At 43.8% G+C, this 19,815-nt stretch overlaps 1 protein-coding gene across 1 annotated transcript in view; it reads right to left on the reverse strand.

Annotated features, from left to right (window-relative positions):
* OBSCN (obscurin, cytoskeletal calmodulin and titin-interacting RhoGEF) overlaps positions 1 to 19,815 on the reverse strand; it is a 303,665-nt gene that overhangs the window by 124,268 nt on the left and 159,582 nt on the right. The window contains 3 exon segments of the mRNA XM_078152436.1: positions 6,008 to 6,274; positions 13,867 to 14,139; positions 17,744 to 18,013. Of these exon segments, the coding sequence (XP_078008562.1) occupies positions 6,008 to 6,274; positions 13,867 to 14,139; positions 17,744 to 18,013 (810 nt within the window).

A 19,815-nucleotide genomic window follows, 5' to 3' on the forward strand; every position in this document is an offset into this window, starting at 1 on the left:
TCCTTCACAATCTAGGGCTACTCTCCCTTTGCAGCTTCATCTCATGCAATACTCCTCCACATCCTCTACTGGCTAGCCAGACTGGATGCTCACCAGCTACTGCTAATCTCCCACTCTTTGCTGCATCTGTGTCTTACATCCAGCATGCTCTCTCCCTTCCTCCTTCTGTTGGATTCATGCTCAGATGCCACCTCTTCCAGGAAACCTTTGATTCCAGAAGATCCACCCTGGATCTCACATAGCTCTCTGATCCTTTCAGATGCACTGACCATGTACTATTGTACATAAAATGTATTGGAGATTATATCACATCCTCCTACTAGACTGAGTTCCATGAAGGTAAAAACTGGGTCTTATCTAAACTTTGTATCTCCCCTAGCTCCTAGAACAGTGTTTCAGACATTCAAGGTACTTAATAAATGTTTATTTAATTGAATCTCCAAACAACTTCAGAATTGAGTCCTAAACCACAATTCTAGAGGATCAGTTTTGAAGAATGTTATCCACCTCCTAGCAGAAAGGAGATAGACCCAATCTACACAATGATACTACATTTTTGAACTTGGTATGAGAATTATTTTGCTTGACTATGTATATTTGTTACAAGAGGATTTTTTTTTTCTCCCCAGGCATCAAGCAGCTACAGGGGAACAAAAATTCACACTTGTTAACTGAAAAATATAAATTTAATTAAAATAAAATGAAAGTTTGCTTTCTCATGGAATTCAAAAGTTTTAACTCTACATGTGTGAAGCAATGTGTTCATGGCTCTTAAGAAATTTATTTTAGAAACCAAAAAATGGCTTATCATCATAGGATTTAGATATGGAAGGGAGCTTAGAGATCACCTTACTAACGCCTCTACTTTTACAGATGATCCCCAAAGACTAAGTCTCAGAGAGAGAAAGTGACCTTTCCAAGGCCACATTGTAACTGGCAGAGCTGGGCTCGGAAGACGTTTTCAATGTCCTCAATTATTGGGTCCATCTGGGTCCTTTCAACATCAAGAGCTGTCAATTTGTTTTGTCTCTGTCTACAGGAAACCAGATTGTCTGGCTGATCGAAGCTAGCTTGTATCAATCTGTTGGGGACATAACTGTAATGAACAGCCAAGCCATCAGGGACAGGCCAACAACATCCCAGGGTGGCATAAGGCAAGAGCAGTAGCATACAGATGGATGGAATGTTGGCAGCTAACGAAAACATCTGTGGGGAATTACACCCAGGAGGGAGCAGAATTTATATGCAGGGCATAGAACAGGAGTTTTTGCAAGAATAGATTGCTGGTGATTTAGAATGAGCAGAGAATATTCCACAGAGTTAGAACACCAAATTTATGGGATTCCCCGGGGGCTCAATCAATTCAGCAAGCACTGTGGGTTGTGTGTCCTTGGAAGAGTGGGCTCTGGGAAATGCCACTGGTCTTGTTTTCTGGCAGCTGCAGGAGCGGCTGAGCTGGAGTCCAAAGGTATTATCATCATTGGAGAAATGACTCTGATGACAGTTGTCTCAGGTTTGGTCAGTTAATGGCTAATAATAATAACAATAACAATAATAGTAGCAACAACTGACACATATAGTATTGAAGGGTTTACAGAGTACTTTATCACATGGAGTAATGGAAAGAGAACTGGCCTCGAAACAAGGAAGACTAAGATAATTGCAGAGAAGGTCCTAACCTGCATCTGGGAGTTTCCTTATCTGGGAATTCCCCATGTCAATGAAATCACACGTCCAGTCTCTGTCTCTATTCTGCACCTTACTGTGTGCCTGAAGAAATCTTGTTATGGAATTTCCCTTTCCCCAAAAGAAATAGCAACAAAGGAGATTAGACCCATGTCAAGAACCAACAAAACACATGCATATATACATATGTGTATACATGTACACATACATATGTGCAATTATATATATAAAGACACACGTATGTGTCTATATATGCACATATACATATATGTGTGTATATACGTGTGTGTGTGTGTGTGTGTGTGTGTGTGTGTGTGTATCCCTCTTCTCTTTTTAAACTCTTTGCCTGGGTGAGCTTGTCCATTCCCATAACTTCAACTATTGTCTCAATACAAATGATTTCCAAACCTGCGTCACCATCTCTGACCTCTCCCTCAAATTCCAAATTGGCATTGATGACTGCCTGCTGGACATCTCTACTTGAATGTCCCACTGGAACCTCCAGCTCAACAAATTCAACACAAACTTCATCTTCTTTATCCTCCTTTTTCTGGCTTCCTTATCTTAGTCAATAGCACCACCATCCTCCCAGTTGTCCCTGCATAGAACTACCGAGCTGTCTTTGATGCTTTCTTTCCCTTAAAATCCAGTCAGTTACCAAATCTTGTCAATTCTCTTTCTTCCCATTCTCATCCCCACCACCACCCTGAGATTCTCAAAACATCTCTCCTTGACTAGAGTTCCAATTACTTTTTCTTACAAAAATTTCACATTTACATGCCTTCTCCCTCCACCCTCCAGGCCTGCAATGCCCTCCTACGTTGACGTAGGGTAAGGAAGGCATATAAATGGGAAGGCACAGCGCATGGTCAGGAGAAAATTAGTGATCTTCATTTGGCTAAAGGGAAACTTAGACAAAGTAGACACTATATAAATGCCAGTTATCATCATCATTATTATAATTATAAAAATAATTATTGCGCATCATGTTCAGTCATGGCCCATTTGGGGTTTTCTTGGCAAAGATACTGACATGATTTGCCATTTCCTTCTCCAGCTCATTTGACATATGAGGAAACTGAGGCAAACGGGTTAAGTGACTTGCCCAGGCTCACACAGCTAGTAAGTGTCTGAGGCCAGATTTGAACTCAGGAAGAGGAGTCTTCCTGATTCCAAGCCCATTTACTCTATCCACTGTGCCATTTGGCTGCCAATTATGTATCATAGGTGCTTAACAAATGTTTGTTGAATAAATGAATTCTAAAAATCATAAGGTTTCAGAACTGGTAAGGATCCTAGAGATTATGGGATCATACATTTAGAGCTGAAAGTGATCTTGATAAGAGGACCTCTAGTACAACTAGACACAGAATGAGTTCTTTCTACGGATGAGGAGAAGTGAGATGATACACCCAAGAACATACAGGTAGATAACAGCTAAGGCAGGATGTCAATCCAGTTCACTTTCTCCATTGTCTCCTTTTCCAAGAGGAGAAAAATGAGGTGCAGAGAAGGGAAATCACTTGCTGAGGATCACACACATAGTAACAAAGCCAGGATTTGAATCCCAATCTTGTGACTTAAAAGACAACTTGTTTTCCTGTTCACCATCTAGGCTGCCTTTCTCAAAAGCATTTATTTCATTATCAGGAGCTCTTTTTATGAAGTAATCTTGTGTTTTGAGTGGGTAGCTGAGGGAGCGGATGGAGGAGGCAGGGCCAGCCTTCTACTCATGGTCAGTTTCAGCAGCATGGCCCCCAGAATCCAGCATAGGTGGAGACTGGCCTGGCTCCCCCAGTCTCTTTCTTCTTCATTCTCTGATTCCCCACCCACTCCTTTTTTCTTTATCTTCTATTATCCACTTTTCTTTTCTCATTTTAAGTTTTTCTTCTGTACTTTTCCTTCCTCTTTCCTTTTAATAGGATATACCTTTTGACATTTTGTTGGATTTGAGATAGTTCATTACTATGTGTCCTCCCTCCATTTCTCTGTGTGTGTGTATGTATGTATACATACACAATACACTTAAAGCTTCTATATTTATATAGTCAATATTCTTTTAAGGAAAATAATAAGGGGTTTTTTTTTGTTTTTATTTTGGGCAAGGGGCTGGGTTGTGAGCCTTATAAAGTTAGCTGAGAGCTTAACAGCCCAGGGCATCATACTCATCTTCTAGTCTGCTGAAGATCTTACTGCCTTGGTTAACTTTACCCCTGGGTTCCTGACTCCTATTTTGGTGTTCACTTCCTAAAGTATTTTGTTTCCTAGAAATGCCCTCCCTACCCTTTTCACCCACCTATAACGGTCTCAAAGAACAGAATGTGGTGGATTATTAATTAAAGCTATTTCAATGACAAATTTTTAGCAAGGATTGATTAATCTTCCATATACATTAAGTTAGTAATGTCACTCCTATGCTTAAAATCCTTCCATGGTTCCCAGTTGCCTACCAAATCAAGTTCAAGCTCTCTCGCCTGGTATTCAAGGAACTTTACAAGTAAATGTCACTTTATCTTTCTAGCTCTGGTCAATACCATGTGCCTCCATACATTCTATCATCTGGTTAAACCTAGCAATTTGCTGCCCCTTGAATATGCTCTATGCCAACCTCCTTCTGTGCATTTACTCCTACCGTTTCCAATGTCTCAAATGCCTTTCTAACCTACTCATCTTTGAAAGCCCAACTGAAATGCCACCTCCACCAGGAAGCCTTATTACCCTAAGACCTTCAGGGAATTAAGTGAATCACATTGACTCCATCTTGTGACTCAGTTCTGGATCTAGCTCAGTTCCCTTTCTATTCAATTATATGTCTAGTGTAATTTCTGTTTTGTGAGCAAACTTTATTCAATTATGGGAATTATGAAAAAAAACTTTATTGCACTGTTTGAACTTAGCCCTGCATGGCTGGGAAGCTGGACCATCTCTATCAGATTTGTTTAAAATTAATGCAAGGAGGGAGGGAGGGATCTTCAGGCTGGCAGTATCCAAGTCCCTATTTCTGTTGAGGATATTACCATTCTTTCATTCACCTCGATTTGCAGCTTCAGACTCTTCACTCTCCCTTCCTCACCCTTCAGTTGCCATGTCTTGTCAATTCTACCTCCTCAACATCTCTCACATTTGTCTCCACTCACAAGGCCACCACCCAAGTTCAGGCTCTTGTCACATTTTGCCTGAACCACTATGGCAGTGGCCTCCTAACTGGTCCCCCTTGTCTCAAATTTCTCCTCTGTCCCCTCATCCTCCCCACAGACACCAGGTTGATATTCCTTAAAAACAAGTCTGACTATGTCATTCTCCTGTTCAAAAAAAACTCCATTGGCTTTCTAGGATCTAATAAACTCCTATTTGGTATTTAAAGCCCTTTACAATCTGGCTCCAGCCTCTCTTTCTAGGCTGACTGATCATTTCTCCTCTTTACATATTTCATGTTTCAGTCAAACTGGCCTTGACGGTTCTCCATCTGTGACATTCCATTTCCCATCTCTGGAATCACTCCTCTCCCATCCTTCCCTTGTCTTCAGCTCTGACAATCCCTAGCTTCTGTCAAGGCTCTGCTCAAGCACCCTGTCCTCTGAGTCTTCTCCAGATTTCCCCCCGGGTTGTTTCCCCACAAATCTGCTTCATGTTTACTTTGAATATTTTGTATTTACGTATCTGCATATATGCAGAATTCCCTACTCCCACCCCAGTAAAATGGGAACTTTTCTAGGGTAGGGATTGTTTTGCTTATGTCTTTATATTCCCAGGGCCTGGCACACATCTGAGATATACAGTAGGTGCTTAACAAACGCTTGTTGAATTAACAGACAATCACATGTCCATACTCACACTGGGGAGACTGTGTATCTCCACCATCAGACTTGGGGTACCCCAAGAGTGAGGATCACATGCTGGGGGCCCTCTGACAACAGCAATTGTGTCTCTTCCCCTTTTCTATTTCTTCCTGGCATCTACTCCAGAGTTCTCTGCCTGTAGAAGCTTTCGGTCCAAGGAGTTATCTGCTCTCCCATTTCACCATCACCTTATAGTTAAACTAGCAGGTGCTACAAACTAAACCATGCCAAAGTTATGGGAGTATACGATTTTAGAGCTGAAAAAAAAGGTCATCTAGTCCAACCCTTTCACTCTAAACTGAGGCGTACCTAGATTAAATAGCTTGCCCCAGGTCACATAACTAGAAGGCAGCAGCGCCAAGGGGATTTGAACTCAGGTCTTCTGGCTCTCAGTCCAGTCGAGGCCTCTCAGCCTTATCCTCTTTCCTCCCTCCTGCCCTATGGTGGGCTTGCTGCCTGACTAGCCTGCAGGCATGCCTCACCTTGGACGTCAAGCAGAGCCACCACGCGGGTGCCCCCGGCTTCACAAGAATAGAGGCCGCTGTCACGCGGGAGGGCAGGTTTAATGGTTAGCTTGGCTACATTCCAATCCTGCTCAACAATGATGCGCTTCCCGTCCACACAGACCTCCTGCTCATTGATCTTCCATGTGGCCTGTACAGGCCGGGAATACTGGCATATGAATTCGGCCGTGCTGTTCTCCTCGACGGTCAGGTCCTTCATGGCACTGACCACTTCAACGGTGGGATCTGTCGGCCAATATGTCAGGAGGACATGCGTTAGTGGGGTGGGGTAGCCACCTCCCACCCCCCCTCCATAGAGACAACTGTAAATGATGGGGAGCCCTGTGCCTAGCCATGGTTAGTGAGTTTAGTAGCAGGGTGAGCCAGCTGCAAGCTCTAAGCGTGCACGTGGGCAGAGTTACCAAGGATGTGAGGAGTTGCCAAATAGCCTGCTGGACTAGGGGAGAGGCCCATGAGATCTCCAGATATGGGGTATATAATTGACCAGTTCTCCTACACGAGTCTCTTCCCAGCTCTCCAGGAAAAGTCAACTCAAATATATTCCCTCTTGCAGGGCACTGGGCACAAGGGTCTTATAAAATCTTACACATCTTAGGGGTTTCATTAAGAATATGGCATGTTGGGGGCAGCTAGGTAGCACAGTGGCTAGAGCACTGGCCCTGAAGTCAGGAGGACCTGAGTTCAAATCCAGCTTCAGACCAAACACTTGACACTTACTAGCTGTGTGACCCTGGGCAAGTCACTTAACCCCAATTGCCCCCCAAAAAACAAAAACATGGTATGTTTTGAAAGATGCCTTCCCCAGTAACCTCTGATATCTTCCAGCTGTCTTACACTTCTTCTTATACCAACACGCATTCTCCTTCACCTTTGCTGTGACCCTACAGTGACCAATTCCATCAAGGACTCTCAGAAGAAAACTGAAATTCTTGATGTATTTGAGACGGAATGACGTACAGTCTGTCTAGGGCAGGTGGGGGGAATCTGTGGCCTTGAGGCCACATGTGGCCTTCTAGGTCCTTGGGTGCGGCCTTTTGACTGAGTCCAAGTTTTCCTTTTGTTAAGGGGATTTGTTCTGTGAAGTCTGGATTCAGTCAAAGGGCTGCGCTTGAGGACCTAGAGGGCCACATGTGGCCTTGAGGCCACAGGGTCCCCCTCCCCTGGCCAGGAGATAGCAGACAGAGAAATGACAGAAGCAAAGGAGTCCAGGCCCTCAGGACTACTGTGATGGATCACAGCAGCTCCCTGGTACCCGTAGTGTGGTCCAATTATCACTGTTACACCCACACTGTCCTGAACTCTGCAGTCACACGATAACTTTAGCCACTAGCTAATGCCAAAGGCTTACTGCTGCTCTAGTCCTACAGGTTACTTCCTCCCTGCAGGGATGCAGAGCTTGCTTGTTTCCCCACCTCCCTGCATCCATCAACTGCTGCTGACAAGATGAAAAACCATACAAGCTCCTCAGTTAATTGCAAGGGGATGGAGGCCAAGGGGAGCATCCTGGAGGGATGCTCTTTGGGGTCCCCAGATGAAAGCAGCTAACAGTCCCATGCTTTCTTAGCAGGGCTAGATGAATCAGATGGATCACCTCGGCTGGCCAAACATCAACCCACGTGTCCCAAGCTTGAAAGATGTCAGGAGAGGACCGATAGAAATCAGTCACCAGGCTTCAGGAAAATGAAATGCATTTTCTAGCTGCCTTTCTCTCCTTTGTGTGGGTTTCTCTGGAACTCTGGGTCATGGTACAGGACATGACACAGGGTATTTTCTTTTTCAACCAAAGACAAGGTTCATTAGAACATCCATCATGTTGGGCAGACTCTTAAAGAGTCTGAACATTAGTAAGGCATTGGCTAGATTTTAAGAATCTAAGCCCCCAGGGTATTTTCTGAGAGAAGGTACTGTGCTCTCTGAGCCAAGGGAGCCTAAATGCTGAGATGCTATGATGAAAAGGGTTGGGCCAACACATACTTAAGACCAGACAAACTCTTCCAACCTAAAGACATGTGAAAACAAATTCTCGGTCCATCTCTGCAGGCCGGGGCACAGGCAAACGCATGGGGCTTACCAGACTGAGAATGACAGCAGGGACTGTGATTTCTCTAACCTTGTATCTACTCCACTGACCAGCATAGAACTTTGTAACTAGTAGACACTTAAATGTGTCTCAGATGGAACTGAAATGAAGAATGGAATGATATGCTTCTATCCAAAGGAGCTGTTGAAGGGTGAGGACTTACCATCTGGGTAGAGGGCTGAATAATCATTTCCTATTTGACAGCTAGCACCACCCACCCAGACAGAGCCCGACCACTTCACTTGGGACATCCCAAAGCTAACACTGCACCACGGTCATCTGCACGGGCAGCATACCTCACTTGAGTTATACAGACAAGGAATCTCTTGGGCTCTAAGGCTTAGGGGTAAACCACCTCATCCACCAAGCCCTGGATATTCTTTAAGCAAATACCTGGCAGGCCTCCTATTAATGCCAACCAACCTTGTGGGGCGCTTTCTGCCCATTCAGCCAAGAGCCAGCGTGTCTGGCCTTACTGTGGGCCATTTTCTTTTTTTCTTTTTGGTGAGGCAATCAGAGTTAAGTGACTTGCCCAGGGTCACACAGCTAGCAAGTGTCAAGTATCTGAGGCCAGATTTGAACTCAGGTCCTCCTGACTCCAAGGCCGGAGATCTGTTCACTGCACCACCTGGCTGCCCCTCTGTGGGCCATTTTCAAACTTCTGTACAGAAGGGCATCTGGAAAGTCCTCTGCCAATGAATTAGCTTTGTGTATGTGTGTTCTTATATTCCATTGGTCTGGATATAAGTAATCCCTGACTATAGATCACAACTTGAGCACTGGGTTTAGTCAGAAGACCTAAGTTTGAGTACTAGTTATTCTACTTAAAAGCTGTATTACCTTGGGCAAGCCAAGCCCTCTTTCCTTTTTTCTAGAAAACAGAGACAGTAATGTTTGTTTTGCCTCTCTTTTAGACTAGTTGTAAGGAATGCATTTTAATAATAACTCAAGTGCTATCGACAACATGAGTTATTACTATTATTTGAAAAGAAAAAAAATCTACATGTTTATCCAAAAAACCCCCAACAATGATTACAGACTATATTCAGGTTTTATTCAAGCCAGATTTAGGGGGAAATGTGGTTTATTTTCAGACCAATATGGTTTGTGAGGCAGTTGGCCTCAAAAGGCAGGACTGTGTGACCCTGGTCAAGTCACTTAACTTCTCAATACTCTAGGCAACTCTCTAAAACTATATGTCATAGAAAGGGTGCCAACTTGCATTGGGTAGGAGTTTCCTCACCTGGGAAGTTCCTTATATAAATGCATTTCGAGGTCCAGTCTCTAACTCTATGGCATATGTCTATGATATGTTCTTGTACTTACTCCCATTCTCTCTGTCTTCCCATTTATCTAAATCCTACCAATTCTTTAATGCTCAGCTCAAGTCTTGCTTTTACCAGGAAGCCTTCTCTGGCCATCCCAGACCATCGTTATCCCCCTCATCTCAGAATTCCTATGGTATTTATAATCAACGCCACACAATGAAATATTTTACCACACTCTGTTCCATCTGAGTAGAACAAACATTGCGAGGTGGGAATAGAAACCTAAGACAGATAGCACCTAGCTGCTTATAGGTAGATTTAAATTATTCACATCCTGGGGCATTTAATGAACTGACACATGCTCCTGCTATAAGCCACTGTCAGTGATGTTTGAGAGATGGTAAACAAGGGAGGTATCACAGGGGTAAAGAAGAATAAATGTCCTCCAAAAAGGGAACAGAGTGGAATCTCCTAATTATAGTCCACTCAGCTTGATTTCAATTCCTGATTAAAGTCTAGGAAACATTATTAAAGGGGTGATACATGAGTGCTTAGAAAAGGAAGCAGTGATCACTAAAAACCTGAGTGGCTTCACTGAGGATGGGTCATGCATGACTAGGTTCATTCTCTTCTATGTCAGGGTTATTAGACTGGTAGAACAGAAGAAAACAAAGACTCAGCATACCTATATGCCGATAAAACATCTGACACAGTCCCTCATCTTGCATTTGTGGACAAGATATGGGGTAGATGCCAGTGTAGGTACATAAGATTTAGACTTGGTTGAATGGTTGGACCCAAAGAAGAGGAATTAATGATTTCATGTTAAACTGTAAGGAGGTCTCTAGGGAAATGGCCATGGGATCTGTTTTTGTTTGTATAATGTTCAACATTTTTACCAGTCACATCAGATAGCACATTTGTCAACTTTTGAGAAGAAAAATAAATTTGTAGCAGACACAAAACTGGGAAAGGTAGCACACACGGTGACTAACAGAACAAGAACCCCCCAAAATATCCTTGTCAGACTAGAATGATAGGTCACATGGAATAAAATGAAACTGAATAGGTAAAAATGCAAAAATTTAGACTTGGGACTTAAAAAAAATCAACTTGTGGTGAGAAAACCATTTCTGTGAAAAAGATCTGGGGGTTTTAGTAAACCACAAGCTCAATTTGAATCCAGTATAACATGAGACCCCAAAAAGTTAATGCTATTTCAGATGGCATTAAGAAAAGCAGCCAGGTGGCACAGTGGATAGAGCTCCAGCCTTGGAGTCAGGAGGACCTGAGTTCAAATCTGGCCTCAGACACTTGACACTTACTAGCTGTGTCACCCTGGGCAAGTCATTTAACCCCAACTGCCTCACCAAAAAGCAAAAAAAAAAAAAAGCAGGTGGGAGGTAGTAGTTTTGCTCTACTCTGTCTGGTCGAACATGTTCAATTCTGGACACTTTTTTTTTTAAAGGAAAGTCACAGGTAAGCTGTCCTTGCCTAAGTATGTAGAAACTGGAAGAATCAAAGTTTAGACTTCAGAAGTTGTGTGATGTAATGAAAATAATACTGGAACTGGAGCCAGAGTACTTAGGGTTGAAAGCCACAACCCCTGCTACTAATTTAAAAGGTAGATGATCTCTTCCTGGGGACCTTGCTCATGCACGAGTTTGGACTAAGTGAGCTCTGAGGCCCCTTAATGCTGATATTCCAGGATCAGATGTCTGCTACAATTCATTCCAACTCTAAAGTGGAGGACCCCATGATCCCAGGATTCTACGATAAAAGGCAGTAGCAGCTGGGAATCCAGCTGGTGTTGGTAACTCTGTTCTGGCCCCTTGTCCCAATCTCACAGGGACATTTGTGTTCAGGGAAATCGCTGGGCTCCTGTAAAGAGAACTCACACGGGACTATGTTTCCCAGGCACCTTACAGTCTGCAGCATTGGGAGACTGAAGCCCGTCTTCATTCATTCATATCAGGATTAACCTTGTGGAACCTTGTCTCTTCCAGAATTGTGTTTCTGTCCCAAGAGTTGGGTTTTGTCTGTATGATTTCTGGGAAGGCCAAGCTCGTAAGAAAGAGCCTTCCTACGAGTCGGTGCACCAAACTGGGGTGATGGATTCACACGGGTGGGGAAGGGCCAGTCATTGATGAAACTGATCAAAGACCGAACTGACCCAAGGCAGAGCAGTGGATGGCCTGTTGTCTGAGACAGCAGCTCTGCAGTGCCCTCTAGAGTACAGCACCAATATTATACCACATTTAAGCCAATCCACCTTTCATCCTTCTGATGCCTTTACCATAGCATGGTCCACATTATACTTATTATGAAGTTATTGCACCTCGGCTAATATCTTCAATTTCTCACTAAGGTGTAGAGGTGACTCTGGCTTCTCAAGGGTGAGGCAGGTGCAGCACAAACCCTGGCTGACCCTATCAAGCCAGAAAAGCTTTGGGTATGGGCCTGACTTCCTCTGGCCACTTGAGGATGGATTATTCGTGTGTGTGTGTGTGTGTGTGTGTGTCGGTCGGTGTGTGTGTGTCTATGTGTTTGCGTGTGTATGCGTGTGCCTCAGGTGCTTTTTTTCTATTTGACGTAGGTTTTGACCGGGGACATGTCTAAAGACCATCACATCAAAACTGAGAGAGGTTTATCACCACAAGAATGGCCACCAGAGAATGGATTATATGTGTATGTGTGTGTGTGTGTGTGTGTGTGTGTGTGTGTATGCATGTGTATTTTGCTTTTGTTTTTGCCGCTGCAAATAATTAAGATGAACTACTAAAGTTGGGTAGGGGTGAGTTACAATCTCTGCCAGAGAAGGGAGTACCCATACCAGTAAAACCACCGACCCTGGTTTTTGTATGTGTGGGTCATTGGATTTACAGTCAGAAAATATGGGCATCAGTGCAGGTTCTGCTTACTAGGGATGTGACCTTGGACCAGTCATTTACCTCTGTTACTTCATTTGTAAAATATTACAAAATATAACATGCACTACCAACAATACAAGAGGAAATCACTTTGTAAACTTCAGAGTAAAGTAGAAAAGGAAATCACCAATACTGTACAGTGTTGCATATCTGTATATGTGTTGTATCCCCCTTGCTAGATCATAGACTCCATGAGGGCACAGATCACACCTCACTTGTCCTCGTGAACCTCCCACAGGTAACTACTATATTCTGTATATAACAGGGACTTAATGAAAAGCTATTGAATGAACAAATAAAGGAACTCTGGCTATCCATATGCATTCTGATTGTGTGTCTATCTCTAATTAGAACAAAATCTCCTTGAGGGCAGGTTGCATCCATAATCTGCCTTCTGTCTCCTCGAATACTGTAACATGGCACGTTCCTATGCTGAACATTCAGCAAGACCAGGACAAGTCAAAGACAGCTAAGTCAGCATCTAACTTGGTCTCTGGCTCCTAGCCATGAGGGAAGCATTGCCATTGGTAGAAGAGGCCATACATGGCTCTTCCCTGAAGTCTGCTCTGAGAGACCTAGGCAAAGGGCTCCCTGTGCCCTTACTGGTGCTTGAAAGACCTGGAAGCTAATTAGGAGTAATTATCCTGGCCAGACAGACTATAACACCTGATGGGAATCCAGGCTGGGACATGCGGAAGGAATAGGAAAGGTCCTGGTTTGGGAGAAGAGGAGATGGGGCAACCTCACTGGAGCTTTCTCGTTAGGAGAGCATGGACCTTTAGCTTAAGAGTGACATCGCCTTCCTCTCACCCCCATCTTTGCCCTCCCTCACTGGGTGAGGTACATACATAGACTCCGAGTGGGAAAGAACCTTAAAAGGCACTGAGTCTATCTCCCTCATTTTCTAGGTGAAGAAACTGGGGCTCAGAGGGTTTAAGGGACATGCCCAAAGTCACGCAGATACTTATGTGGCAGAGTTGAGATTCTGAACCCAGACCTGATTCCAAACCCAGGGCTTTTTTCCCCTACTGACCCAAAGCAATGTATCCTTCCTCCTTTGCTTCAGAGCAATTAGGAAAAGGGGGAAGGGGGGAAATAATGAGAAAGAAAACAAGGCAGCACAGTATTGGACTCAGAGACAGGAAGAACTGAATTCAAATCCTGCCTTAGAAGCTTGCTAGGTCTCTGATCTTACTTCTCTCAGCCCAAATTTCTTCATCTGTAAAATGGGGATAGTAAGAGCATCTCTCTTCCAGGGTTGTTAGGAGGATACAATGAAACATGAAACATAAAGTGCTTTGTGAACTTTACAATGCTATACACATGCTAGATATCATTATTTTTATCATCCCACTAAGTTTCTAAGGTAAAGTTCCATCCAGGTCTTCCCAAGGTAGAGAACGCAACCTGAAAGAGGTTTATGCAGGTGATCGGTGGGTGAGGAAGTTCTTACAATAACCTGACGCAGTAGCACCAGCGCGAAGGCCACTCAAGGGATGTAGGCAGGAGTGGGGGGATCCCCCTCCAAAGCCCAAGTACCTTTGATTAATAATTTAGCTGAGGACACGAGGGACCCAGCCCGGAAGGTGACGGTCCCTGAGTCCTGGGGCCCCAGGTCCCTGAGCGTCAAGGTGTGGACTGTCCCGCCGTGCACTGAGATTGAACTGAGGGGACTGTCCTGGAGCCGGGTCCCATCCAGCCACCAGCGGGCCCTGCCGATGCCCCTGGCAGACAGCTCACAGGAGAAGGTGGCTGCCTCGCCCACAAAGACGTCGACATTCTGTAAACCACGCACTAGCCGAAATTCCTCTTCTGTGTGATAGAGCGAGAACAAAGCGGAGCATGGGCTGGTGCCTGGCACGCCACCTTTCACACAGGAGGACTCAATAAATGTGGGTGGGATGAATGGATGGATGGATGGATGGATGGACAGATGGATGGACAAAGGGATAACAGGACTACAAACATCTCTCAGTGTCTTTTCATGGGCTTTACTTGAGGGCACTGAAGGGTCTGAAGAATCAAAGGGTTTCATCGATGTTTGCACAAAACTACATATGTGGTCAAATATGTATTATCTGTGTTAGCAGAGAGTAATCGTAATCGGGAGAATATATGGTTTTTCAGTGCTCTGCTAGTTCCCCAAAGGCAACACTTACTTTATTTTTGTCTTTGTGTTTGCAGGGTCTCAGCAACGCCATCCCAATAGAAAGCCTTTAATCAATGCTCATGGAAGTGATTCATGGATACATTCATTCATTCATTCATTCATTCAACAAATATCCCCAAACATGGGATATCCCCAAAGCACTCACATTTGTCTTGAATACTCACTGGAGAAAGAATCCTTTGGGTTCCACTTTGTGACTAAACTTACTTTGCTCAGCTCAGTGTGAAGCTGCCCTTGCTTGCCATGAGATACACACACACACATGCACACCACACACGCTGCTGATTGCAGGTGGGTGGGGGATAGTACCCTGGCATTACACGGCTCCAGCAAACAAGCCAAAAACATTGACATGTCGAATCCTTGGACTCTCCAAGCTGGAAAGGATGTTACAGGCGATGTGGCTGCCCTGACTCCTCCCTACCCACCCCCCTCTCCGCACCCCAGTACAAGGAGGCCTTCAACATCAGTGCAGTGTCACGGAAAGGGCACTGACCTAAAGTTAGGGGGTTTGGGTTCGAATCCAGCCTCAGCTATGAACTGTGTGGTTGTAGGCGGGTGACTTCACCTCTGTTCTTTCAAGTATTTAGCACAGTGCCTGGCATGTAGTATGTGCTATATAAATGCTAGCTGCAGTTGTTGTTGTTATCTGTAAAGGGGAGATGTTAATACTTGCAGGGTCTTCCTACTTCACGTGAACTGTTATTATGCTGAGGGATGCTCCCATTGGGGTGCGGCTCTAATTATTCGGAAGCACTTCCTCCTAGCGCGCCCAAATCTACCTCCCTATAACTTCCAACCGCTGGCTGAAGTTCTGCGATCCAGATCCATCCCAAAGAAGTCTTTTCTCGTCTTCTATTGGAAAACGGCTAGTGTGTCTCTTTTGACCCTTCTTTATTTTCCCCTCTCTGGTAGAATGGAAAGACTTAAGAGTTGTATGATTATACCCTGGCTCTGCCATTTGTTGTATGATTTTGGAGAGGTTACTTCCCCTCTCGGGTCCTCAGTTTTCTCACCTCTGAAATGGGGATAATAACTCCTGAACTACCTCTTTCACAGGACTGAGAAGTAAGGATCAAATGAGATAATGCTGGGGGCAGCTAGGTGACTCACTGGTCCGGGAGTCAAAAAGACCTGAATTCAAATGTGACCTCAGACGCTTACTAGCTAGCTGTGTGACCCTGGGCAAGTCACTTAACCCCCATTGCCTCCAAAATTAAAAAAGAGAGAGATAATGCCTATAAAGGGAGTTGAAGGGTTTGAAGAGTCAAAGGGTTTCATCGATATTGGCATAAAAGCTACGTATGTAGCCAAATATTTACTATGTGTAGTAACAGAAAAAAATGGTAGCCAGTAGAATATAAGTCAACCACCAATGGTCTTAGAAACATTAGCTTAGATTATTATCATTATTCTCCAGTCAAAATGTGGAGACAGGGGCAGCCTTTTGTTTCATCCTGTGCAGCTTAGCACGTAGCATCGTGCCTGGCGTACGGCAGATGCTCAATAAATGCTTTGTGAACGACTGAACAGGGTGTTAGTTCTGTTGAGTTGAGTCTGCCTGCTTACCAGACCTCTTGAGGTCGCAGTCCTTCGTCTCTGGGTTGGCATTTTGCTGCCCAGAAGAGTTCAGTAACATGTGGAAGCAATGGTTTGAACATGTGTGCCCTTTCCTCAACATTAAAGAAGATATTAAGACCAGTCTCTGGAGTGGGAGTTCTTAACCTTTTTGTGTTATGAACTCCTCTGGCAATCTGATAAAGCCTATGGACGTATTCTCAGAAAAATTTTTTAAATGCATAAAATAAAATATATAGGATTACAAAGGAAACTAGATATAATGAATTACAATTATCAAAATAATTTTTAAAGTTCTTAGATGCTTTGAAACTGACTCCACATTTCAACACCCATTTACGTGTTATCTTCCTGAATTAGAATGTAAGTTCCTTGAGGGCAGGAGTGATCTTCTTTTCTTCTTGTGTGTATACCAGACACTTAGCATAGTGTCTGGCATATTGGAATCACTTAATAAATCCTGGTTGCCTTGACTTGACTATTCATAGATCTCTTAGGGTAACAGTGTATATAATGAATTCAGAACTGCCCTTCCTTTACCCCACAATAAATGCGAAATAATGTAAAAGAACTTACCACCATCCATAAACAATTCAGGAAGCTTTGGGACCTGTGGACCCCAGATGAAGAATCCTTGCTCTAGATGGATAACTCATGGTATAGTGGAAAGAGGCTTGGAGTCAGACAATCTATATTTGAGTCCTGGCTCGGACATTTACTAGCAAAATGGCCCTAGAAAAATCATTTCTCTTCCTTAAGCCTTAGTTTTCTCATCTATAAAATGGGGATAAAAATACATATACCACTTACCTTATCATATTGTTGGGAAGAGAGTGGTTTCTTAACTACCATCTGCAATGTATTCCTTACAAGACAATCTCTAGTTGCTGAAATGCTCCTCTTGCTTAAAGGCGTAGCTCAGGCTCTATCTCTTTATGAAGCCTTCTCTGATCTGCCCCTAGTGGGCACTGACCTCTTCTTCCTTAGATTTTTGTGGAATACTTTGGATGCCTCTTACCTTTGGCTCATCACATCATTCCTTGTATCATACCATTTTTTTCACGTTATATTCTTCCCACCCCTGTTCCCTGGTAGACTGTAAACTCCTTGAAGTCAGACGCTGTGTTAATCTTCATTTTTTTAAATCCCCAGTGGGCTCTCAGAAAACATATGTTATACTGAATTGAACTCCTTATGAAGATATACTACTCCACGCCAACAGCTTTTTTTTTAAAAGGCCTTGATAAAGAACATTGTCTATAATGTACAGAAAGTCTCTAAACAATTAAATCCACTGCTTTTCCCTCAGCTATTTACTAGTCTCATAGGTACCCTCCACCCACCAAACCTAGACACAATGGACTCAGAGACTCTTTCTGCTAAGGTTCATGGTGTATCTTTGGAGGTTATCAACTTAGAAGGCAACCACATTCTCCCACAAAATGTTCCCTAGTGTCTTGAGTAGAAGCAAAATCTCAGGTGGACCATTGGTCCAGCCCAAAAAGGGTACTTGTTATATCCTTAAATAATGTCAACAGAACCATGCTATCTGCCTAGGCCACTATAGGACAGTGTGCCCTCAGATATCACAACCATCCACGAACAATGAACTTATGACACTGCCCTTCTTCCCTCCCCAACCCCCACCCCTCACTACCGCAGCCTAACCTTGTATGGAGACGGTGGCCGTGCTCTGCTTGTCTCCCACGATGCACGTGTAGGCGCCAACGTCTTCTGCCTCCAACGTGTGGATGATGAGTTCAGCCTGGGTACCCACCTGGCGGATCTCATACTTGGCACTGGCCTTCAGAACTTGCCCTCCTTTTCTCCATTCCACAGGGGTGCCAGGTGTAGAAATTTTACAGTGCAGGATGGCTGTGCCTTGCTCTGTTGAAGTGACATCCTGGAGTTCTTCTTGGAAGTGTACAGGTGTTGCTGCTGGAGGGAATTTCTAGTTCAGCTCATTTCAATGAACATTTGTTCAAAATGTCTAAGCTGGAATTGGTTTAGATCAGTGTGTCCAAACTTTTGTTACTTTATTGGCTCATAGGTCAGGGGTTGGTAGGGAATGTTCTTAGAAATCACCTCGTCCAAAACCTTCACTTTACATATAACCCATGGCACACTGCTCCCTGCTCTGGCTTATACAGACCAGGTTCAATGTTGGAAATAAATCTGAAGATTAATACTCTTTGGTTCATTATGTCTTTATCCGAAGTTTTCTCTGGGAAAATCTCTGAATATAGCTCTAATCTAGGTATTCACAAAAGGATTCCCAGATTCTATGCAAGTATTCAAGATAACAACGTATATATGGTATACAGGACAGCTTTTACTCTACCTCGCAGGAAATGCAAAACCATTTCAAAGGATCTACAAAAATCCACAAATAATTCAGGAAACACATAAAGGACTTACAATAATCCATAACCAATCAATACCATTCCCCTTCATTTCTTTTGAATTCCACTTTCCCCAGGGTCCTTACCCTGTACCCAAAACCTTACCCAGTAATTCTTACTTCTCTCAGAAGTGAAATAAACTTGGGGCTATTAGTAGGGCTATCCACAAACCTTCTTATGGGCCCCACTTTTCACCCCCAGACACCCATATGGGCTTCTGGCCTTTTGACAATACTCTGTTGTTTGGACAGAGAGCTGGGCCTGGAGTCAAGAAGACCTGAGTTCAAATCCAGCCTCAGACACTTACTAGCTGTGTGACCCTGGACAAGTTACTTAACCCCTGTTTGCTTTTATCCAATGGAGAAGAAAATGGCAAACTATTCTAGTATCTTTGCCAAGAAAACCCCAAGGACAGTATTGATGTGCTATATGGTCTACAGGGTCATGAAAAGTCAGACATGACTGAACAACAAAAAGAAAGGGAAAGAAATGTACTTAAAGTCTGTTATATGAGAGACTTCTAACCTTCCAGGGCTTTTGCCCCCCCTTATTATAGTTTTAGAACTAGAAGGGACTTCAGAAGTCATCTGGCTCAGCCCTCTCATTTTATAGGTGAAGAAACTATGGCCTTGGTAGGTTTAGGGACTTGTCCAAGGTCCCACAGTTAATAAATGTTAAATGCAACATTTGAACCCAGATCTTTTGACTCCTGCCCATACCTTTCATAGGAAAATACAATCAAAGTCCCAAACAAAGGCTCATCTCCCTGTAAAGGTGTCTGACTGGTTAAGCAAATTTTCTAATCAAAACTCTTATACTGCATTAGTTTTTTCAACGATCATTCCTTTCTTCCTGCATGCTTACAAACTCTCTCTCGAATCTCTAGGATTTTGCCAGGAATAGAAGTCAGGTGCCATACACTGAGGACTCTATCTTCTTCCATATGTAACAAATTGGGATGCTTGCCCTTTTCCAGTCCCAGGAGACACCTCCCGTTCTCTGCCATCACTGCGGGACCACTGACAGTCATTTCTGCCCCCTTCCCCCCTTTGTTGGCTTCTTCTTATTCCCTGAAGTCATTTTCCTTCTTTCGGGGTCCCCATCCATTTCCCCGATAACCTGGAGAATGAGGATACACCTCTTCAGCCCTTCTACTTCCTCTCCTGGGACAGAGATGATATTAGTACACGTAGGGCACACGTAAGTGTTGCTTGGTATCATCAGGACAAAAGTGACACAAACCCTCTGTAGGTCACTTCTAAATCCTTCTTGCCCTCCATATGTGCTCTGAAGGAAGATTCTCAGACCGCTGTCTTCTTACTAGTAACTCCTTTGGGC

This window comes from Phascolarctos cinereus, unplaced genomic scaffold (assembly GCF_003287225.1).
Source record: "Phascolarctos cinereus isolate Bilbo 61053 unplaced genomic scaffold, phaCin_HiC Scaffold_4;HRSCAF=312, whole genome shotgun sequence".
In the NCBI taxonomy this organism is placed as follows: domain Eukaryota; kingdom Metazoa; phylum Chordata; class Mammalia; order Diprotodontia; family Phascolarctidae; genus Phascolarctos; species Phascolarctos cinereus.